The sequence below is a fragment of the Thunnus albacares genome, chromosome 23 (genome assembly GCF_914725855.1).
Source record: "Thunnus albacares chromosome 23, fThuAlb1.1, whole genome shotgun sequence".
Taxonomy (NCBI): domain Eukaryota; kingdom Metazoa; phylum Chordata; class Actinopteri; order Scombriformes; family Scombridae; genus Thunnus; species Thunnus albacares.
The window spans coordinates 13,880,879-13,904,766 of NC_058128.1; the positions used below are offsets into that span (position 1 = coordinate 13,880,879).

General features: G+C 40.6%; 1 protein-coding gene across 6 annotated transcripts in view; it reads right to left on the bottom strand.

Moving 5' to 3' along the window:
• The window catches only part of grm8a (glutamate receptor, metabotropic 8a), a 304,192-nt gene that overhangs the window by 77,241 nt on the left and 203,063 nt on the right, over positions 1 to 23,888 (bottom strand). For 5 of the 6 annotated variants that reach the window (XR_006400439.1, XR_006400440.1, XM_044342702.1 and 2 more), the window contains exons 8-11: positions 18,228 to 18,367; positions 16,171 to 16,317; positions 13,919 to 14,340; positions 12,294 to 12,660 (exon numbers count right to left, since the gene is read on the bottom strand). Coding sequence is in view for 4 of the 6 variants with exons in the window: in XM_044342702.1 (XP_044198637.1) it covers positions 12,294 to 12,660; positions 13,919 to 14,340; positions 16,171 to 16,317; positions 18,228 to 18,367 (1,076 nt within the window). In the remaining 2 variants the exon portion in view is untranslated. Of the gene's footprint in view, positions 1 to 8,693; positions 12,151 to 12,293; positions 12,661 to 13,918; positions 14,341 to 16,170; positions 16,318 to 18,227; positions 18,368 to 23,888 lie in introns of those variants that run through there. The other variant, XM_044342703.1, reaches the window with a different exon arrangement.

Here is a 23,888-nt window from a genome sequence, read left to right on the forward strand (position 1 = left end):
TGTGTGTGTGTGTGTGTGAGACTCTCAGTGTGTCTAATTGACACCTCCTGTTCCTCTCCACTCACACCATGGGACCACTCATCATTTTAATCACCAGAGCCACAGGAGGGTGAGGAGGTTTTATTTTTATTTAATTTGAAAAATGGGACCAGTTGTGACCGAACCAGTGTCTTTTTTTCTGATTTATCTGAGTAATCCAACACGTCAGACTTAAGTTTTAAGTGTTTCTAGATTTAAGATTCTACCTTTTATTCATTTTTACTTGCTGCAACCTGAGTTTCATTATTCATTTCATTTACCTGATGCTGTTCTCCTGAGCAACTTTCTAGTGGGCAGTGAAACGCATCACCACGCATGGATCACCACAATAATAAGTTGCTTAGCAGTACAGCTTTGCGATGGACAACAAAAGACCTGAAGAACTGGGAGTATTTGTTAGTCATGCCAGTTTTATAATGTCTTAGTGATCTATCTATCCATCCATGTAACAGAAGGACACGTATTCAAATGTCAATGTCAATATTTCACTATGTATCACAATGTAATTATGCTTCACTCTGTTAAAGTATTTATTCCTGCATCCATCATCCATCTATGTGAAATAGATTTTACTGCCAACCGCACTAAAAGCTGGAAGAGAAAAATGCTCACAGTTTGTAACCTGATGCGCCAGATGGTTTGTTACACAGAACTATCTGAGAAGTCGTCCTTGGAAACTGTTTGGAAAAGTGCTGCCACTTTCAAAAGATACTTGGCAGGTGATTGGATGAACCATCTGTCTATCACTGTCTTAGCTTGCAAGGCGGCCAGATTCATGAGATCACGCGAGAGTCCTCGTAGGGCGCCGACTGGTCTGAACCACCGACGGTTCGGACACAAGCGCATAAAACTTGAAGCCCGACGAGATGGATTCTCGCGTGATCTCGCGAATCCAGCTGCCTCGCGAGGTAACATAGTTTGGGCGTCTTGAAATAATCTCAAAAACGGCCACAATGGAGAGTAACAACTAGACAATGGTTACACCAGTTACAGCAAGTGTTCAGGTCAAACCACCAGCTGTGCCAGTTGAGAAGGGTATCATTTAGGAACCCATTTTTGCTCAAAAATGACTTCAAGGCGAGAGGAGTAGGTGGCTTTTAAAATCCGTATGCATGAAAAAGTTAACATTTGTAGTTTTTTATTCTCAATTTTTCATGATGTTTTTTTTTTATTGACAGCTTGTTAAATCTCCAATTTGGACTTTTCCACAACGCCCATCACACACATTTTTCCAATATGTCACTGTGATGAAAAGCTCTTTAAAAAAAGCTCTGATGTAGGATTCTCCGCCATAATATTTTAACTTTGTGTCAGTGCAGCTTAATGGGCCCAAGCGTGGTCACTGTTGTCCACAAGTGCCTCATTATCTTCTATAAAAACAGCGCTTAGAGACATTTTTTTCTCCATCTAATCCATACTGGTCTAAGGTCTGTCTGTGTGTCATGTAACAGTGCCCGGGGTATTTCTTAAAGTATTGTTACATCTGTGTTTGCTCTGCCACAGCTTGTTAGTGTAGCTCTTACTGACTTGCAGATCTGTACGGGGTTTGGCCACTAGTATCAAGTCAAACAAATTTTGAGTTGTGCATAGAGGTCTCATTGTAATGCATGCTGTGAGAGTGGCCCCGTTGTGAAAGGCTTGCTCTCTCTTTCTCTCTCTCTCTCCTAACTGGCATGATAGTAGCCCGCTGTGCACAGCTCCAGCCAATTAAAATACCCAGCAAGGACTTACATGGTGCATCATCAGTCAGCAGACTGCTGTCTAACTTGTAGGAAAAAATGTGTCACACCACCGGCATGTAAAACGGATCTCTGCTTTTCTGTCATGGATGTTAAATGTGCCTATTTCAGAGGCTGATGTTATGCAATCTTGACAGAAATTGGTTTGGAAATGATACTAAACACTTTCCGACAGTAGTACTGAGTTGCACTACATACAGTGGTCCCAACCCTATTTTGTAATTCTGATGAAATTAATAAATGAAGCAAAAATGAAGCTAATAAAATCATTATTTTGTGGCCAGTACTCTCATAAATCTCTGCCTCTTTTAATTCTGTTTTGGTTCAAAACAGTCCTCAACCTCCTCCAGTTCAACCTTGTTTTAAAATTACAAACTGCTGGTGAAGGAAATGTCACCAGTCCCCCCCGGCCTTACAAAGTCAGCAACATATTGCACCCCACAACTCTTTGTTGGCTAGACTTTTTTATTGCTAATTCAAACCCGAATGCTTCCTGACACTTTTAGTGAGTGAGCTCCAAAATTGTCAAGCCAACTATTTCCCATTCATTGCCAGCCACTGGATGCCAGGTTATTGCGTCTGCACAGCAACAGCTTGAAATGCAGCAAACTTTAAATTTCTCTTGGGACCAGCAGGATCAGCGGTACAAGCACTAATTAAATTGGGATATCTACAATGGCATCATTTATCAATTTTTCAATGTTTTTCATTGTGCCTAAATTATCCTCCTCATGGTTAATTAATACTGCACGATTTGCTTTAAATGCAACACATTTGCATTCACGTGTTCTACAGTTTTTTCAGTTAATAGACTGTAAAAAAATAATCAGAATTCAAAGGTTATGTATCTTGAAATATTAATAGGCACAAAAAGAGACTCATCACAACTAGTTAATCAGCTGCAATGCCTGTGTTGAGGCTTTAGCTTCTTATTTATTTGATATTTTTTGCTTTGTCATGCAGTATTTCTACGGTCTTATATATGTGGGGACGATGGCAGCTACAGTGGAGGTAGAAAACAACAGCTAACCTGATGTTTGTTATTCTAGTGTTGTTACAGAGATGTAAGTGTGATGGAAATGCTGCACCAGGCCTTGAAAGGGACTGTTGTTGAGAAGTTTGGATTTATAGTGCTCTTAGCTCGACTTTGCTCTATTGCTCCCCTGAGGAGAGTTTCTCTGTGTATGTGTGTTGGGTTGTCACTGAATGTGTGTTGCTTCCACTATGTGAACGTAGAGCATGCTTGTGTGTATGCATATGTTTTGTGCGTGTGTGTGTGTTTGCGTGTGTGACTGCGAGCGTCTCCACGTGAGGTCCCCCTTGGGCGTCCCCCTCATCCTTCAACTTCTCACTGTTTGATGTCAGGATCTGACACTCGCTGTCTGTCTCTCCCCATTTTCAGTCAAACGACCAAATCCCACCAGAATCCTGCAAAAGATTGCAAAACCCATTCCTTAAAAAATGAATGAAAGGTTTTCTTTTTTTTTTTTTCCCCCCCACACAGACTGTTGAAGATAATCACCCCAAGGATTGGTAAATTCTGTCAGAATAAAGACGACATGAAATCTAAATCCAGCGGAGGAAGGAAACATTTTTCAGATGTGATCTGCTCTCTGTATGTGTTCCATTGATCCCTGTGCAATGCTAGGAGTTATAAGTGTATGTGTATGGGAATATTGAAAAAATTTGGTTACATTGCATTTAAATTAACTGTCAATAAGTTTTAGATTTCTAACTCATACCTAGAAAATAACAACCTGGTGGTACAAATTAGATCAGTTGAATTAGATCAGTGAAATTTTAATCACTGGTGCAGGAATGTCATATTTACATAATCTACACTTATTTTAGAGGATGTGGGACTTTGTTGTACTTATTGTCACATTCCTCTCCTCTAGGATGTCGCATTACTGATTCTTGTGGATGTGGTAAGAATCGAATTTAACATCTGTGATGAGAAGTAGCTACTTCACAAAAGAAGCAACCTACCCGCTTTTCCCTTAAGCACTCCAAAAATTACCATAATCTATACTGTATGTTTCTGATTAAATGATCATCCTGGTTTAATAATGCTGTGCCATATATAGGGTAATCCAATCAGGTGCTGTGTACTTGTAGTGTAACGAGAGGCTTTAAACAGTCCCTTCAATCATTCACTGTGTGATTGCTATGATTGCTGAAAGGCAATTTTAACTAATGTCAACTTTTTGAATTTCAACAATTTTGTGTAATTCTCACAAAAGTTCCATCAAAATGGTCTAACCCAAAGAGTTATTTGAAAAGTAAATTTTACAAATGACTGCCAATTTTCTTCTTTTGGGGCCGCGAAGTAAAAACACAACCTGATAGGTTTAATTTAGGGCAAAATGTCCCCTGTGGATGCATAAATCCTGGCTGCCTGTTTTAACCGATGTAACAGCTGATGCTCAAGTAATCGCATGCTGAATGAAGGGGCAGTTTAATTTTGTACTTCGCTTCCTTTACTTAGAAGAAAACAAGTTGAGATGTTGTTCAATTAGCAGACAGCATTTGGATTGCCGACCACTTAACTTTAGTGTTCAATGTACATTGGGTTAAGAAATTAAGTAATTAACCAATTTTTATTTAACCAGTTAACTATTTACTTGTCTGTCTTTCTGAGACTTACATCATTATCTAAAGCTCTCATATTTTTAAAGACAGCTGTTTAGTCTTACTGTAATATAGTACACATATCACGGATATATGGGCTGTTAAAAAGGCTGTGACATGTTCTCCATCACTCTGTCAGTCTCTCTTTGTATCTCCCTGTCAGTGATTCAGTTTCATTCTTCCTCATCTTTGGTTTACATTTACATCTCTATTACTTGCCTCACTCTCTCTTCTTCATCTTAAGCTTTTGATGGTTCTGTATATCCCACCCTCCTCTGCCTCTCCGTCTGCTATTAGTTGTTAATGTCGCTCTCACTCTACACTCCCACACTCTGCTTCATTATTTCTTTGCTGCGTTATTGCCTTGCATGTTCACTCTTATCGCCTCCTTTTCTTCTCCTCTAGCTCCCTTTTTCCTTCTTTTGTCCTCCATCTTTTTCGTCATTGTTTCAGTCCCCTCTGTCTCATCATGTCGCCTTACTCTCTCCACCTGTCTCTCTCCCAACCTCTTCAGATTACTGCAGATTGATAACCGACGGTTACTCCCGGTAAGGGTCTGGGCGGTCACCGGTTCTCCACCGGGACCACAGTCGCAGCCATAAATCTGTCTGAAGACGGTGAGCAGTGACACTCTGTGTGTATATGTGTGTGTGTGTGTGTGTGTTGTGAGGGACAGAGAAAGATTTGTGAGGCAGAGAGATAGATTGTGTGTGTTCTATATATACTCCTGAGGATCTAACGCAATCACGGGGAAAGGGAAAAAAAATGAGGAATGTTACTCAAAGTGAGTCCATTTTCCATTCTTCACGTCTTAAAGGGGCTATTTTGAGGTTAGGACCCTTGGGTCTCACATTGGACTAAGGTTAGATAGTGTGTGTGTGTGTGCGTGCGTGCGAAAGAGAGAGAATGGGAGTGTGTCAGAGAAATAATTTCAATGGGAGGCCTCGAGAGACACAAAATGTATGTATGTATGTATGAATAGCCGCTTCAACGACTGAAATTGCAGATTCATACTGTTCAGAACACGCAGCTCTGTCCCTCCATTACGACACTGCAGAATGCATTCTGTTCCCACGCTTAGCCTGTACAGTATACCTCATTGTTTCACTCTGTACTTACTAATGTAGACCAAAATGTTCTTATCCATGTGTCAGAATGGAAAGATTTCCATAAAAAAAAGGCAAATTTACCAAAGGACTGAGGACGGCTGCTCTACACTAATCTCAGGTTTTAACTGCACATGATGCGAAAATCTCCTACATTGATATACAAACATAACTCACAAACAAAAAAACTGACAGACTCAAATACATCTGTGAGCTACTGGTCCACACATGTGGACACAAGAACAAACGTATCAAAAGAGCACATGCTGTTAAAAACACACACACACTCACTTGCACACGCACGTAGTGAGAGGGTTTGTGGGAAGCAGCAGGGTGGATGCTTCTTCCTCAGTTGGAGGCAGGATATAACAAGCTGCCCATATTTAAGACATCTTGAAAACAGGAGAGGTGGTTCAGAGAGAGAAAGAAAGAGAGATACAAGAGAAGAAAGGAAAAAAAGGAAGAGAAAAAAGAAAGATGGTCCTTTGCTCATAGTGTCAGGCAAAGGAGTGATGCGAGAGACACAGAGAGAGGTAGCAGGAGAGAAGATGTACCCTGTGGTTAGGGCTTTACAACAAGCAGAGAGGCAGAGGGAAGCACAAAAGCATGTACGCACACACTCACACACACACACACACAACCTTTCCCATTTCTGCAGGGTGCAGCAGAAGCTGTTTGGAGCCGGCAGCCTCTGCGTGGTAGCATGACCTATTTCAAAACAATACTTCCTTGGTCGGTGATGGTTAAGAATCCCTCTCTCCCTCTTTCTTGATATATCGCTCGCATTCTTATTCTGTGTCTCACTATATGTCCCTATCTCTCGCTGTAACTTTCCCTTTCAATTTTTATCTCTCTCGCTTTGTTTCTCCTCCTCTGTCTTTTCCCCTCCTCTCTCTGTCTCTGTCTGCCTGCTGTGACTCAGAGCCATGTTGAGTATTCAGGGGAGAGGAGTGTGAGGGACAGGACATGAGCAATGGGGAGGGATGAGAGAGGAAGGGTGTCGGGGCAGAAAGGAAGCATAGGAGAAGCACAGGAGAAGGTGGTGTGGAAGGGACTAAAAAATTTAAGTACATGAGAGGAAAAGGGAAGCACATGAATGAATCCAAAATATACTAATATCCATATAGTTACACTGCAGTGGTCATGGTGTTTTTGAATTTAAATTGTTATGTGTAGCTGACAGCATACAGAAAGAAAATTAGGTCTCAGTGTTACATTTGCAGGGATTTTATTCACTGCAGAAGCTATGAAGGAATACTGTATTTCTTTAGGTGGAAAGTAATGCATTGTAATCCTTGTTACATGAGCTCAGACTGTGCCCTTTAATGGGCTTTATAGGCTTCACCACTTTATTCTGATCTCACTGTACCACACAGAAAGATCCCTGCTTCTTCAGCTTGTAAAACCTGACCTGGAGAGAGGCAGGCTGACGGCCTTCTCACTTATAAAAGGTTGAGACAGTATCTCAAACACACACCCAGGGTTGGCCATGGGCAGGAACAAGGAAAATGACAACAAGTGGAAGTTATAATGATGCACAGAGATGTTGACTGTGTAAACAGTAGTATGATAAAAAAAAAAAAAAAAAATCTTAACTCAAGGTCAACTCACTAGCTCTTTCCAGAGGTTTAAGCCACATCATTGTCCAATCATCACAAACCGTATAACACCTGAAGACTGACGGACATGAGGCAACAACTGTAGGGAACAACATCAGCTGTCCTTCAACACCAGACCAAAACTCATCATCATCAACCTGGAGTCAGTGGATGGCAGCAGAAAGATCAACAAGGCCGTTCACATCTGACCTCAGAGAAGTTTAAAATGCTCCCCCATCAGAGCGGGACCAATACATCGGCTAGGCTGATATATCCACAGATTTATTGTTATTGGTGTGTATATCGGTAGAATACTAACAAAAATCGCAATACAGAAATGCCTAATTACGTTTAAGGTCATTTAGAAACAGTGTTTTTACCAGGGAGCGCTGACTAGTTGATTCTTTAACTGTCCAGGTCCATCTCAGTATGTATCTCAGTCACAATTATTTAAAAAAACAAATGTACAATAACCATATCAAGATTATTTGCTTCTGTTATACATTTATGTTGTAAAAAAATACTATTGGCTGATATATTGTTGTTGGATTTTGAAAATCCTAAATATCAATATCAGCATTGCCTTAAAAATCGAGTATCAGTCGGGTTATATCCTACACTGGTGCGTCCTTCCACAGCTACCTTGAAAAGAAACACAGGAAGCACACCAGAGGGAGTCTGATTGAATGCCACCTACAAAATCCAGGCCCTCATACAACAGAAATGCTTTTTTTCAGAGGGGGCTTCATCAAAAGCCCAAGTGTCATTAACAAATGAACCTCTGCTGTGAGCATCTCAATACTTTTCAGCATTCCAGAGCAGGCATGGGACATAAACAATGTAACTGTGTGGGGCACAGTTGTTGACCTACAAGAACATCTGATGTTTAAGGTGTGCTCATGCTTAGTATATAAGTTATATAAGACTGAAACTAATTTTGATTAATCATGCACAAATTAGTACAGCCTTTTAACTCTTATATAAGGATACGGCTAATATTGAAGAATGATTGGACAGAATATGATGGCCCTTTGACAGACAGCAAAGTTAATGAAAATGTGAGTCATAATGTGAGTCTATCTATGTCGCAGTAGCTCCCCCCTCCTCCCCCCCCTTCTGAAACCAAAACCTACATCACTGTAGCCCCCTCTCCCTCCCCCCTTCTGAAACCAAACCTATGCCCTTGGTAGAATTCTCCTCATTAAAGCCCCATCAGCGAGTCACATCATTACCTGTTTATTCCTTTCACTCCTCTCTCTCCTCCCTCTCTTCTGCTCTCTCTGTTAGCCAGCCAGCTGCCACACACTCCAGAGGATATTCCAATTAGAAACAACACACACAGACACACAAATGTGCACTGGTGGATATTCCAATTAAATACAACACACCAGACAAACACACTCAAACACAAATACACATACAGTCGCTGGTGGACATTCTAATTAGCTGAATAAACATGGCATGGATGCTGCTCAGCCCATCCACTAAGACAGGATGCCTCAGTGTGTCACATAACACGCATACATAACACAGGTATGCACACACAGACATATGACACACGCATGGACGCACACATGGAAATACACTTATAGAGACATAAAACATACCCAAATGACTTCTGCAGCCACATGAACACGCTCTAAAGGTGCCATGATGCAAACACACAATACTTCGGCACAATATATGTGAGATCAGGGACTCACACAACATAATCTGTTTCACTGTCACTCACACACAAAGTTAGAGAAAGTGCCAGCAGACTGGATTCATAACAGTAATAATAACTTTAATTTATAGAGCACCATTCAAGGGACCCAAGGGCACTTTACACATATTGAGGCAGACAAAACAAATAATACAAGAACAGAAAATAATAGCGGCAATAATTGCCAAGGATGACAGAATTAAGTAGAGACCATAGGCCTTGGTAAACAGGTAAGTTTTCAAAGATGCAGCGTTGCAGATCTCTGCCGGGAGAGAGTTCCAAAGGGTTGGGGCTGCCACACTGAAGGTCCTGTCCCTAAAAGTCCGCAGGCTGATGTGGGGGGTGGAGGGTAGACCCCTGTCTGAGGACCACAGATTCCAGGACGGGGTATAGGGGAGGAGGAGGTCTGATAGGTACTGGGGTAAGGGCATAGAGGGATTTGTAGATGAGAAGGAGGACTTTGTAGGAGATACGGGACTTGACCAGGAGCCAGTGAAGGTGGATGAGGGTGGGAGTGATGTGCTGCCAGGGCTTTCTGAATATACTGGAGCCTGTCCAGGGCTTTGCTGGGTACCCAAGACAGGACTCCATTGCAATAATCCAGACAGGAGGTGATGAAAGCATGTATGAGGTTCTCTGCCACAGAGTTTGAGAGTGATGGCCTGGATGAGTCTGGAGATGTTTTTGAGGTGGCAGAAAGCAGATCTGGTGATGTATTTGATGTGTGACTGGAATGAGAGGGTAGAGTCCAGAATGACGCCCAGGTTGCGGACTTCTGGGGATGGGCAGATGGAGCAGCCTTCCACATTGAGGAGAAAATCCAACCTTCTGGAGCAGTGCCTTGGAAGACACAACCATGAGATCTGTTTTGTTGCTAGTTTAGCTTGAGTAGATTAGATGATATCCAGATTTTTTATTTTGTGTAGGCGATTGACAAGGGACTGTGGAGGAAGCTGAATGGATGGTTTACTGAAATACAGCTGTGTGTCATCAGCATAGCAGTGGAAGCTTAGACTGTGGTGGCAGATGATCTAACCAAGGGGGAACATGTAGATGGTAAAGAGAAAGGGTCTAAGCACAGAGCCTTGGGGCACACCTTGGTTGACTGGGACCGGGGTGAAACTGGAGGGGATGGGAGCTTCTGTCGGGGCAAAGTGAATGAGCAAAATTCTCCTTGTTAGGTTATATTTGTAATAGCCAGGTCTTATTTGCATAAATATGGCAGAATGAAAAAGGTCATTGCTAAAAAAAGAGAAAGAAAAATAAAATCACTGACTCACTTGAAACTTCCTGCACTATTTGAAAACTCGGTGGTTTCTTGTGGAAAAAAAAAACGAGAGCGAGTGAAGGAAAAACAGTATGAAACATCCAGCAAGAGTATGATTTCCCTGATGTGTGATTAGACGGGATCACTTTGATGTCAGCTTTTTGCCATGCAACAGAGGCAGGCACCCGCCTTGAAAGGAAAATGGGCTGAGACGCAAGGAAAAGGAGGAAATGAAAATTGTCTGACTTAAACACCAAAATATGGAGAGACTATAAAAGGCAAGTATTTTATTAAGGGAGAAGAAGGGAGGATTTAAACCTCCAGTGGACACATACAGTAGGTACACAATTGATACGTAGAAAAGGACAGAATGGGACAGAATATTGACATTTGAGATTGTGAAGCACTCGCAATGACACATCTTGTTTTCTCCTAAAACACACAAACTAAATGCAAGTTCTTTAGAGACGTCAATCAATCATCAATGTGATAGTTTTCTAAACAGCTTGAGGTTTATGATTTGTAGCTCTACTGTGTATGAGTGTGTTTATGTGGATACTGTGAATAACATTGTGTCTGTTTACATATGTCTGTTTACTGCATCTCTATCCACTGTATGAGCACTTTTACAGTATTCAAAGACACACGTGTTTAGCATTGTGATGTTCGACCTATGACATCTGCAATCGATGACCTGCCTTGAATTTCAATTTGTATGAAGTATTTTATTGTTAAAAACAGAATAGTTGCACCATCGAGAAATGGAATCAATAAACCACTGCCGCAATAGCTCTGGTAAATACAATGGTTCGAATCAGATTAGCTGTCTGGTGTCTGTGTGTGTGTTCATGCCTGTCAAACCCTCTGTTTCTAAACTGATATGGTTAAAAGACACATTCTCACAGGCTTTCACATAATCACTTTTATACATGATTATGATAATAGCTTAAAATCAAGCAATAGCTACCTGTGACCCCACACATGGCCTCAGTGTGGACATGGACAATGAGGAGTTAGAGCAAAAAAGTGATGTTTCCTTCTTAGACTCTTTTATTTGAAGGATTTTTACAGACTTGAGGAGCTTAAAGTATCAAGCCTTTCAAATGAGAAAAGCAAAAGACAAAAAGAATTTGACTTTTTCTTTCTTTTTTATTCATTTAATAATTTTGTGACCCCTGAGATTTTTCTCAAGACACTCCCAGGTTGGGAACCACTGCTTAAGGAATGCGAATATTTCTCTATTTGTGTATTTGTGCAATACAGTGAAAGCTGCTACTATACAATTTAAAACATCCAATAATGTAATATAAATTCATAATGCAACTATAACATTTATTAGATGAACCCTAACACACAGACAACTTCACTACAATGCTACATCTTACTCACATCATATAGCCATCAATAATTGACTAAAGGAAGGAGGAATAAGCTGTACAGTGCAACCCTCTATAAAAACTTGGACCAAGACATAGATCCAGTCAATCAGACAGACAGAAAATCCTCTTGTACTCATGGGAGATTGTCAGGAGATTTAGGAGTCTGAGCCATTAGTATAGCTGCAATTGTAAAACATATCTCCCAGTGCCAAGAGATGTGGTTTGATCTCCCAAACAAAGTTGCAGGGAGGGAGAGAAAGCTTTCTGCCATAGCAATACATGCAAATTTATGACTCAAAAAAGTGATTCCAAAACTTAATAATGCTGCAAACAGGGCTCAGGAGAGTTTAGCCATGCTCACAGAAAGCCCATAAACCACACCATAACAACCCACGTGTCAGTGAATTGTTATCTTATAAAAGATATCACACAAAATATACATACAGCTTCACACAAAATCATCTAAATCCATTGCCCTCTCTCTACGGAGTCAGACACACACACACACACACACAGACCAGTGAAACACACAAATTCAACCTGCACTCATCTTTCATAAGATGATGTCCCCAAAGAAAATTGCTTTAAATCCCAAACAGGTCATATACAGGGTAATCCAACGCATAGTTGGGCGGGCTAGCAGACACACACATCATGGTATCATCCTCTTTGCAGACCGAGAAATCCTAAAGATGATGGGGATGAAGTACAGACATCTTATACTCAAACTGCCTTCACAAATAAAATGTCAAAAACAGAGGTTAAAGTATGCAGGTTGGGAAAATAGTAAGCTTGCCATAAAAAAACTCATAAAAACATACACACTTACCCTCTCTGCAGACTGTGATGTGCCAAAGAAGATGGGTATGAACGCCAGCCAGATGATGCAGGTGGTGTACATGGTAAATCCGATGGGCTTGGCCTCGTTGAAGGTTTCAGGCACGCCTCGCGTCTTGATGGCGTAAACTGTGCACGTCACCATCAGCAGGATGGAGTAACCCAAGGAGCAAATGAGGGACAGGTCCGAGATGTCGCACTTGAGGACGCCACGTGCTGCCGTGGGGTCCTGGGTACGCTGCTCACCGTAGTCCACAACAGTGTGAGGCGGGTCGACCGCGAACCAGACGAAGACGCCCATCAGCTGAACCGAGATGAGGGAGAAGGTGATGACGAGCTGGGAGGCGGGGGAGATGAACCTGGAAAGGAGAGGGTTACTGAGGGTTAGAGGTTTTATTCTGACTGGGACAGCCAATGCTAGAAAATGTGCACTCATAGAAGGGCAGAAAAAATAATATCCCCCAAAGAGTTATAGTTTCACTCACACCCTTGGTGAGGAAACCACCTGCTCCCTCCTTCAAGCTCCCAGGCTTAGAGGATGCTCAGAGTAGGGCTGCTCGATTATGGCAAAAGTCATAATCACCATTATTTTGGTCAATATTGAGATCACGATTATTTAACATGATTACTCGTTGACTTTGGAAACATGCAACTTTTTAATAAACTTGTCTTTTTAACAGTGGATTTCCTTGAACTTTCAACATAATTCAATTGTAAAACAAACAAAAATAATATATATATTGAAATTTAAATAATATTTAACTAAATAATATAAAAAATAATAAATGAAAATAAATTGGACCAAAATAATTGAGATCATCTAATTGTAGCGAATGTTAAGATTCATATTGTGTGGGGAGTGATCAATACTAAGGTAATCAGCCATCATGGTACTTTAAGAAGCAAGAGGTTTAGCAGAATTCTGACTTGTATTATCATACAGTGTGTTTATGTGCACTTGAGTCACCAGGTTACAGTCAGTTTTCTCCATAAAGAACAAAGCCTTAAAATCCTCTGCAGAAGGTCATTGTAAGTTAACTTCCTAATACTATGTGTCATACTGCTGGTACCTCAGTTGTGTTGTAGTTTTGGTTTAATTTATGTACTACAGTTACTGTAATCTGCTTGTGCAAAATAAAAATAAGTAAAATACAACTACAACAAAATTCTAATTATTATAAAAAAAACCCATTATATATGAGTAATAGCAAAACAATAATACTAACTCCAGCCCAGCTGGATGGATACAAAAAGCAGATGGCCATCTGGGTAGAGGGGACATTAACCTGGGTTTTATTAAATCCTGCATTAACATTTTAGCCACTTAGTTGATGCTCTCTCCCAGAGTCACTCACACTGAGTGCAAACAGTACAATAGGTGAGTGTAAGTTCATGACTGATAAATAATGTATGAAAAAAATAATGATGAATAATGATTGCGAGCAGCTTAATAAGGAAGAAGTAGAGGTTAAGTCTTTATATGAATACACACGTGCACAGAAAAATTACAAACCTTGAGTTCCACTACAACCCGAGAAATCGACACGTGCTGAACACACATTCACACAGAGGGCAAACAGGAGTGGGCGCATAATAAAAGACAAGTGTTGTCCTCACCTGGGTGCTGTTACAGACTTCTTCCCTTGTTCAAAAATGCGGTGTATCCTGTTGGTCTTGGTGAGCAGTGCTGCATAGCTGAAACACATCCCCAAGCCCAAGAAAATCCTCCTGAATGAACAGACCCCCACGTCCGGCGTCGCGATCATCAGGAAGGTGATGGCGTAACACAGGAAGATTCCCGTTAGTAGCACGTAGCTCATCTCTCGTCCTGACGCTCGTACGATGGGGGTGTCGTTGTACCGAACGAAAGTGACGATAACGAAAGAGGTGGCGATGATCCCCAGCATGGAGATGAAGACGGGGACGACGGCCCAGGGGGAATGCCACTCCAGCTTGATGATGGGAATGGGGACGCAGCCGGTGCGGTTGGTATCGGGTCGCATCTCGTATGGGCACAGCTCACAGGTAAACTCTGACGCCTGGTGGAGAGACAGTTTGTAAATGTACATTTAAGGTTTGTCATATAATCAGAAATATTTCTTTCCATAGTAACTTGAGCTAAAAAGTTTAAATAAAACAGCATTAACATTTTGTTATGGATCAGACAAGATGTGATGAAAACTTTTAGCCTATGCAGCTAATTTCTCCCCTTTACAGAAGTGTGGTAAATCTGTATATTTCTCATATATGTTAAGTCTACTGTAGGTCCCCTGTGCTTCCATCCAAAAACATTGCGACAATTCATGCAACTACCACGCAGCTGATGCTAAACTATGTTATCTACCTCTGTGAAGTGACCTGTTAACATTCAACACATTTTTGTACACTTGCTCTAAAGTCGCATACTTCTTTTTGTCATGCTGTTATACTTTCTTCCATTCTGCCAAAATCCCAAATCTACAGTAAATGTGTCAACAGATTATTGATTTTACAGCAACTGCATGCATCTGCAAAATGAGTATTGATTGTTCCCTCTGACAAGCGTCGCCTGCTGCTGCTATGGCTGATATTTTCTTTTGCCTCTATTGATTCCTGAACAAGGGAACTCTTTGCACATATACTTACTCACTCATGGATTTTCTAACTTAATAGGAAGGATGATGGGTTGCCAAATTGTCCCCGACCGTGATATAATTAACATGGGGGATGTATCTTTATAATGTGTGATCAGGCCCTTTTCCCTTACCTCAAATTATGTACTTCCATTTGATATAATAGCATCTGTGGGGTTCTTCCTGCATATATAAATATAAAATGGGCCACCTGAGTGGCTCACTTTTTTGATTGCCCGAAATGAGTTGAAACAAAAACCCTGATTGCTACACAGGGGGACAAAACTGCTTTAGAGCAAAAGTAAACAGGCAACAACTGTCATAAATCATATGCATGCATAAACCAGCATGTATACAATGCTACAGATCTTGTAGTTGAATCATTGTAAAAGTCTCCCAACAACTAAAACTGACTGTGGCTTTAATAAATGCTTTAGTAAAGCGGGTACAGGGCATTCAACCAAAGTTAGTTGATAAAAATTTTCATTTTCACCATGTTTTTTTGTTGACATTTTTAAATAATTAAACTGGAAAGCCTAAGACGTAAGAACTGGTGGCTTTCGCCGCTTTTAAAATCATCAAGTAAGCTACAAGTCATGAAAAACACTCTGCTTGGTGTGACTTTGCAGATAAAAAGAAGGACAGAAAATTGAGAGTTACAGTGAAGAAGCATTGATGCAAAAAGCCAATCTACTACTGATGATTCCACAAAATCACTCTGCCAGTGACTGCCAGGATGCAACGCCAGAATATATCACACAGGACTGTTGTTTGGTTTTATTGTTTGGAAAAGTTTCAGCAGCACATGTTTTGTAAATCGTCACTACATCGTCTCTGACTGAGTGACAAAAGTTAATTATGTTTTCGGTGTATTTTTCTACCTTCATCCCGTGAACCGTGTAATGCAAGTTTCCAGACAGCATAAAATTTGGTAGGAAGTCTCAGGAAACAGCTTTAGATAATGTTAAAGCAAAAATGAAAAAAAAAGGCTCCTAAAAGTAAATGGTCTTGCATAAACTATGATAACTTTTGTGATTTGATCATCAATTTTGGTTAACTCTGGTGCATTTGCAGCAAAGTTTATTAATGTGAACTGTCTGTGTTAAATAAGCCAAAAAAAATGTGTACAGTAATATAAGGAATACTATGAATTAAACTGAGACTTTATTGTATATGAGTCACAGTGTGCACAGCTTATTTCCTTGTTTTGGATCAAACCCCCAAGTCTTAATGGTTGGCATTGTTCCAGAGATCTACCTGATAGTGGTATCCCTCACAGCGCTCACAGTGCCAGCAACAGGGTACACCTTTAACCACTTTCTTCCTTTCACCCGTACGGCATGGGATGCTGCATACAGACGCCGGGAGAGATGGGTCACCTGTCCTCCAACGCATGGCTTCAACCTAGAAAAGAAGAAGAGGAAGAGAAGAGAAAAAAATCACACCTCCTTGCAAAACATAATGCGGCACAAATATTGGCAACCATCTGCTAAAGCTGACATAACTGTATGTTAACACAGTCCTTTAACACTGAGTTTTCTCTGTACCTGCAGAAAGTGTGTCTTCAGGGCAACTCGGAGAGCAATTAGCTCAAGCAGATCCTCAGATCGTTTTCCTGAGCGCTGCCGAGCACAAAGCTAACACCAGCTAGTCTGGAAGCCAGCAATCAGACCATAATCAAATCTGGCACAAATAGGCCATCTGTATTTCCTTCTCTCTCTCTGTGTGTGTGTGTGTGTGTGTGTGTGTGTGTGTGTGTGTGCATATGTTCCTCCATGTGTGCATTTTGTTTGTTTGTGTCATGCTGGCATTATAGTGAATCCCTGAGCTTTCCATATGTGTTTGTGTGTGTGTGTGTGTGTGTGTATGTCTGGAATGCACAAGTTTGTGTGTGTGCGTTTTCATTTGTTGTTATGTGTGCGAGTGTTTGTAATAAACTCTGCCATTATACTGAGTCCCTTAGGTTCAGCCGTTGCCAAGGGTGGTGAGTAAAATAGAGCATTACTGTTTTAAACAGGCACACAATGTGCCAGTCCAACAAAAACTAGTTAGGAGGAGAAACTCATCGGGGACAGGGAAAATGGACTTGATTTGATCACTGACACACATATAGAAACAATCACACTTGCACCATTTAAACATCGACACAGCTCGGTGCTGCAAATACATCTGTCAGGAGGAATGATCTAAGGGTAAAAAAGTGTAATGTATGTTTGTGACAAAGTGCAAATTAGACTTGTTTGAAACTTTTTACACTGTTTTAGGATCGTGCAACAAAGATTAACATCAACTTAACTGTGTATATGTGAATGTAGGTGTGATTTATACTAAAAATACAAATAACTCCAAGTACTTTGCCAAACATTTACCATAAAATCACTCTGGCTTGAGTCGTACTTTATACTGATGAGCATCCAAACAGTTTGTTGATCGTGAAAAACTTTCACATGCCGCCATCACAACATCTGCGTCTGTGCCTTCGAACCCAAATGGATTGTTAAACAAATCAAATACATCTGTTAATTTGTCAACTGTCAAAGTGCCCAATCGTGTGTGTCTTAACTATGAGCTGTCCTGTGTGTTGCTGCAGTCTCTCTTTCACTCTCTCTCTCCCTCAGTCAGCCAGGCCGTCCATCAGGCAGAAAGCATTTCATGTCTATTAGTCTTCTCATCTGTCATCTGGCCTTTTTTAATGAAGTCCTGTGTGGATTTATAACACCAAGCACTCCACGGCGCTAAAGGAGTTTGCGTGCATGCATGTGTGTGTGCGTGTAATTCATGGAGTGAGAAGAGGAGACAAAGACTGTTTGCTTGTGTGTTTTTGTGTGTATGTAATGCTCAGGTGTATACTCTAATTTCTGCATTTGTGTATACAGGTTGTATATAAATGCGTGACCTTTGTGGGTGTGTGTTAATGTGAATATTTCCCTGCACAAGACTTCCTGAATGGAAGATACACACTCTCTTGTGAAATACTCTATTCCAGCTTCCAACTTCTGTTTCTGAACAAGAGCAATAACTCAAACAAATCCAGTCCGGTAAGTGGGGATTTTCAATTCATGGCAGCTGCTCACAGTGATGTTGAACTTTCATTCTGCAAAGGCATTTGGTTTATAAAGTCTCAGAAGCTTCAATAAAACACTAAAATCTAAATACATTTTGGATTATTGTAAAGGCTTTTTTCCTTCCTTTATTACACAAAAGTCGGTAACTACAAAAACTGGAGACTAGAAAAAGGAGTTTCAACCGGCAGTTTTTAAAGTATAATTTCTTCATTGCATTTCCTTGTGTGCATGTCTAAAAAAAAAGCTCACTTTGAGATGTAGTTTATTGGTCCAGGAGCCGATGACTCTGTACTCTGCAGTAGATCTGTTGGTGATCTGGTATTGGAAGATATCATATCTTCCCGGAGCGTCTCCGTTTTCATTGAACACCACCGGAGTGCCAGCGCTTCCTGGAACAAAGAACAGCAGACGTTGGAAAGAGGGTCAACTCAGTCATTTAATCTGGTACGACTGACGTTTGGGTTTCTCCTCATGTGGCTCTACTTTGTACTGATCCCCACAGGAGTGACCACAATTCCTAAGATGTAAAAAGGACAAAGGTTAAATGATATTTGGTGGACAAATCTTTAGTATATTAAGTATATTAAGTATATGTATCCTCGTGTAACTGCATATTCTGGGAATAGAAAAAGACAGTAGAAGTTGGAATGATGTCATCACTCTGTTAATGTGGCAAAAAAAAGAGGTTACAATGCTGACAGGGAACACAGTGCAAAATACTTCTTAAAAAACAAAGATAGAGCTAAGCAGCATGATCACAAACCACTAAGACTTTCACAGATGTTAAAATCAAATACAGAAGTATGTAAAAACATGTAACCTTGCAGAAATTTACATAAAAGCTAAAAAAATATATGTCTTGTTACACACTGAGATGGCAAATTGCTTGAAGGAGAAAAGAAACGCTAGAAATTATAATATTTTACATGCTAACATTTACATTATTTTTGTAATAGTTTTGTTATATGATTATCTATATACTGTTTCCTTAATATGTAATATTCATATAGGAAATGACACACCATGCCTCTGCAGAAAGGCTTAAATACACAAATAACATATATGAAATACATATACATTTAATTAAGTAATATTTCCTCAGGCAGTGTTTTTGGAGTCGTGATAACAAAGGCATTTACACCTTTGGTCTTTAATCAAGGCTGTGTTGTACTTGCTTATGTGTGTGTGAGCTAAAGTGCGGTGTGACTCAATACGCACATGCATGGACAAGTTTATATGTCCTCTAAGCTTTGGTTTTCTCACCACCAATAAGACTTAACACAAAGCTTTTATCCTTCTCTCTTTCTGTTTTACTCACCTTCTTCCTTTTATGTAGCGATACAATCAAATCAAATTGCCGAATCCGTAGCATAAAGGAAATCCAATTACAGTGCACATGTGGAGAAAGTACTGCATTATGGAAATTCCACTTGTGTACTACAAGTCATTGATATTGTGGAATGATGCTGGGGATATATATATAAAAAAAAGGGTTACCTGTTTGAAGCAAAGAGGAGAGACACAGTGTGAAGATGGAGATTGGAAAAGAAAAGCAAAAATAGCAACAGACAATGTTTGAGAGTCAGACAAAACACTTGTGCCAAAAATGTAAAGAAACAGGAAGAGTGTGTGGAATAAAAACAGATACTGCCCTGAATACATCTTATAACCACCTGCTAAACACCTTAAACCACCCAGATTCACCATAGAAACCTTCCCAAACACATTATAAAACTCAAGAACACCATAGCAACCACCTAGCAGAGTCCTAAAAACTACTTGCAACACCCTAAAAAACACATACGACCAGTTTCCCTAGAAACCTTACCCAACACCCTAGTGAAAACTCAATGCACCGTTAAAGCCCACTGTAACCACCTAGCAACAACCTAGTGACATCCTCACAACCTACATAGCAACACATGAGCAACCACATAGCAGTGTTAGGCCACCCATTTAGCAACACCCTTGCACTCTTCATCCCTCTATCTATATTTCTCCTCCTCTTTCCTTCATCTTCTCCCTCCCTCTAGTCTTCCATGGCTCCATATAACAAAATTTCTCCTCCCTTTTTCTTCCCCCTGAGCGTACATGAAGCACAAATGGGTTTCTCTGGTTACCTCATCCCAGCAAGAAGGAATTAAGCCAGAGGAAATATTCAGGCCCATCAGACTGAATACTACGACCACCAGATTTGCTTTCCTCCCTCTTTCCCATCTTCTTTTGTGCTTTCTTTAACTACAGTGTACATTTATCCTGGCCCTTTGGTCTCCTTTTTATAAGAATTTCTTTTTTCATTTCTTCCCAAATTTCCTACCGTCCTTCTACCCTGTCTCTTTCTACTTTGTCTATCTAGTGACTGATTTTCTCTCTTCTTCCCTTGCATCCATTTCTAAATTTTCCTCTATTCCTCTCCTCCTAGTGCTTTTAGCAGGATCAAATAGAAAGTGAAGGAATAAAGTAATAAACCAAATCAAAGAAGATGCATGGCTCACCAACAAGGTTGGGAAGGATTGACCGGTGTATTTTAGCAAACTGATTGGCCAGTCGGCGGGTGACGCCAATAAATAAATGAATAAATAAGTAAGGCATATTTCTCACCCAGTGATGAGCATGTCATCTGGCCCTACACACTCTCCTATTGGCGGAGTTTCTTCTAATTTTTTTTTTTCCTTTTCACCAATCAGCACAGATGTCTCTTTAGAATTCGTTATGGATGCAACAGCAGCTAAAACAGTTTGAGTGTGGAGCAGAGACGTGCTGGCAGGTACTCCAAATTATGCAGAGCAAAAGCACACCGTTGTGAAAGCAGTGGTTACCTTGAGTAGAAAATGATTATTAATCACATAGTGTTTGCAACATTTGTTGGCAATTTCTGGGTAAGGTGGATAAAGACAGCACACTTTTAAAAGCAGCGGCAATTACCTCAAACACACACACACAACAGGGATGACAGGAGCTGGCAGCATCTACCCAATATGTTGGAAAAACAGGTAGCTGACAACCCCTCATCACTTCTGATTAATGCTTTGGTTTAAGAGATGCATGGACAAGCTTTCTGGCCTAATGAATTTCCATTTGGGTTTTGTTTTGTTTATTCAACATAACATTTATAGCAAAGGCTCAAACTGGCTAATCACCAATATGTGAAACAGGGCCGTGCAGAATTTTACTGGTTAGCTATTGTGGTTATTAAAATGAATCTCAAATTAACTCACTTAAAATATGTATGTACTCTTTTATTGTCCCATTTTATCATTTAATATCTATTGGGTGAGTAAGAGCCAAATATTGTAATCAGACAAAAGGAAAAAAAAAAAAAAAAAAATCACATTAAACATGAAAATGTTAATGTACTCTGGCTGCATTGTGTGTCATCAGTGTGGGAGCACTGACATATCCACATATAGATTTTCACAACTTCCTGCTTTAGTTGGCGCAACCTTGAAAAATAAAAGATTTAGCTGTCGCCCTAGCAACACACCTCCACCTCATCCTGTAGTGACACCTATTATGTTCAGTGTTATTCAAAGGCAGGTGATGCTCTAGTGAGAATGTTTCTGTCACAACCTGAAATTTAATTCAATATTCAGCCTTGAAAACACACTTGTTCTCAAACAAACAAGCACATTATTTACATAAACTTGATTGGACAATTTTGTAAAATAAATGATCTGTGTAGATACATTTGTAAAAGAGACTTTATGTGGAGTATTCTTGCTTATCGGCCAAATCAAACCAATTCAAACTAATATTATGAAAAATGCATGTTGATATACTGTACATCTTTATACGTTAAACCCTTTAATCACATTTATTGTACCTTTAGCTTTCTGTTGATCATGATGCCAACATTGTGTCATACCTCAGATCATGTCATTCCTGTTCTGTGAGGACAAAGATGCTAATTTCTTCTTATTTCATTTGCATTCATTCTGCATAACCTAGAGCAAGCTGACCAGCTTCTAAATGACACAGAAAGTGCAGGCAAGGCCAAGGAGCAGATGCATGTTAACACATTGCATTGTTTAACTTGCTCAGATTTAGGGAAATAACAATGAAATTTTGAGTTTGAGTTTCTAATTCATGGGAGTTTGGGTGCTAAGCCCTGGGCCACACTGGATGTGTGAGCAGCGCGTGCGTGTCGCGGAACCTCTTGCTTTTCATTTCGGCGCCCATGTTAACAGGTTAGAGCGGCCACACAGCCACTGAGGCTGCTGCGTCGCTTCATCTAGAGATTCGAGGTCTCGCCTATTTTCTCCACGTGACGCGTGCGGTTCTCAGCAGAAATAGACAGGGAAAACGAGAAAGATAGGGCTGCCGGTGGCAGAAGTGCCGCAGCAGACACGCTTCCAGTGTGGACGCAGCAGTTCAGCGACGCACACGCGCTGCTCACGCATCCAGTATGTCCCAGGTGTAAGATTGGGCCTGAGCGTGGTGAGAATGGCTAATCTATACCTCTACTTGAGGGCACCGGGAGTGTCAGTGTGCATGTGCGTGCGTGTTTGTTAGTGTCGTTTTTTTAGACTCCATTTAACTCTCCAGGTTTTTTCACAGCAGCAGCAGCAGCAGCAGCAGCAGCAAGCCCTGCTGAAGTTCCCTCAAGCAAGATACTGTTTCCCTGCCTGCCAGAGGCGCCGCTCTGTAGCTCTTCCCGCTGAGTTGGAGGCTTTTCCACTGGGGATCAAAATTAGAATATCACAAGAAACCTGCAACTCTCACAACTTTCTTCTCAATTTGCAAAGGAAAGCTCACATGTCACAACCTCTTACTTCAATAATGTAATAGGACATCTAATAATGACTGAGGGATTTCATGCAATAAAGCTGGTATGAATTTAAGTCTGACTGAAACGGACTTGCAGACAGAGATAAATGTAAACAGGGAGAATAAGAGCGAAACGATTACACAGGAACAGGAAGGTAGATGAAGAATTGATTTGCTTTGCCACTAAGTTCAAATACATTCACACCCATCTGAATCATACTAATCCAAGAGAGAGAGAGAGAAAGAGCTGGAGAGAAGGAAGGAAGAAAATTAAGGAGGAATGCGAGAATAAAACCGAGCAAGACAGCAGAAACGCCTGAACCCTTAGCCAGCTTAACAGCCACAGTGAGACAGTGGAGGAGAAAAAAGGAAGAAGATCAAAAAAAAAAAAAAGAGCGACAGAGGAAGTGAGAAGTAAAATAGGAGAGTAAGCAGATCTGCGGGAAAAGCATCAAACCCTGTCTATCTGACGGATAGACGCAGAGACACATGGATAGACTTAAAAGCAAAAGAAGAGAGAGAGGGAAAATGAGGATGACATGAGAGAATATGTGCGAATATCACGTAGCAAGGCAGCTGAAAAAAAAAAAGGAGTCTAAACTTTCTTAGCTTGACAGAAAAGGAAAGAAAGCAAGATTGGAGGGGGTGTGAGTATCAATTAGCATATAGGCCGTAAAACATCCCAAGCTGACAGAGATAGAAACAGGCAGATGGAAGGAGAAAGGCCAGGGGAGAGAGAGAGAGAGAGAGAGAGAGAGAATGTATGAATAGCCTTAGACCCGTCTCTGTTGCTGGAGTTGAAGAAACAGCGAGACAAAAGGAGAGCGAAAGAGATGGATGGATAGAGAGAGAAAGAAAGAAGAAGAAGGGCTGTTAAAAAAGCCCTCAGCCTTGCCTGGTTCACTTTAGAAACACTAAGGATGAATAGCAAGTTTTCTCACCAGAGACTAAATGTTTATGACGGGGAAATGCAAAAAAAAAAAAAAAAAAAAAACTAAACTGCAGCACGCATTAATAAAACATGTGTCTGTGTGAGTTTTTTTGCCAACAGGCTCCCATCTGTGTGCTATGCATCGATAGCACTAATAGGGGAGAAAGAAAGACAGAAACAGGCGGAGAGACACAAATGGACAGAGAAAGAAA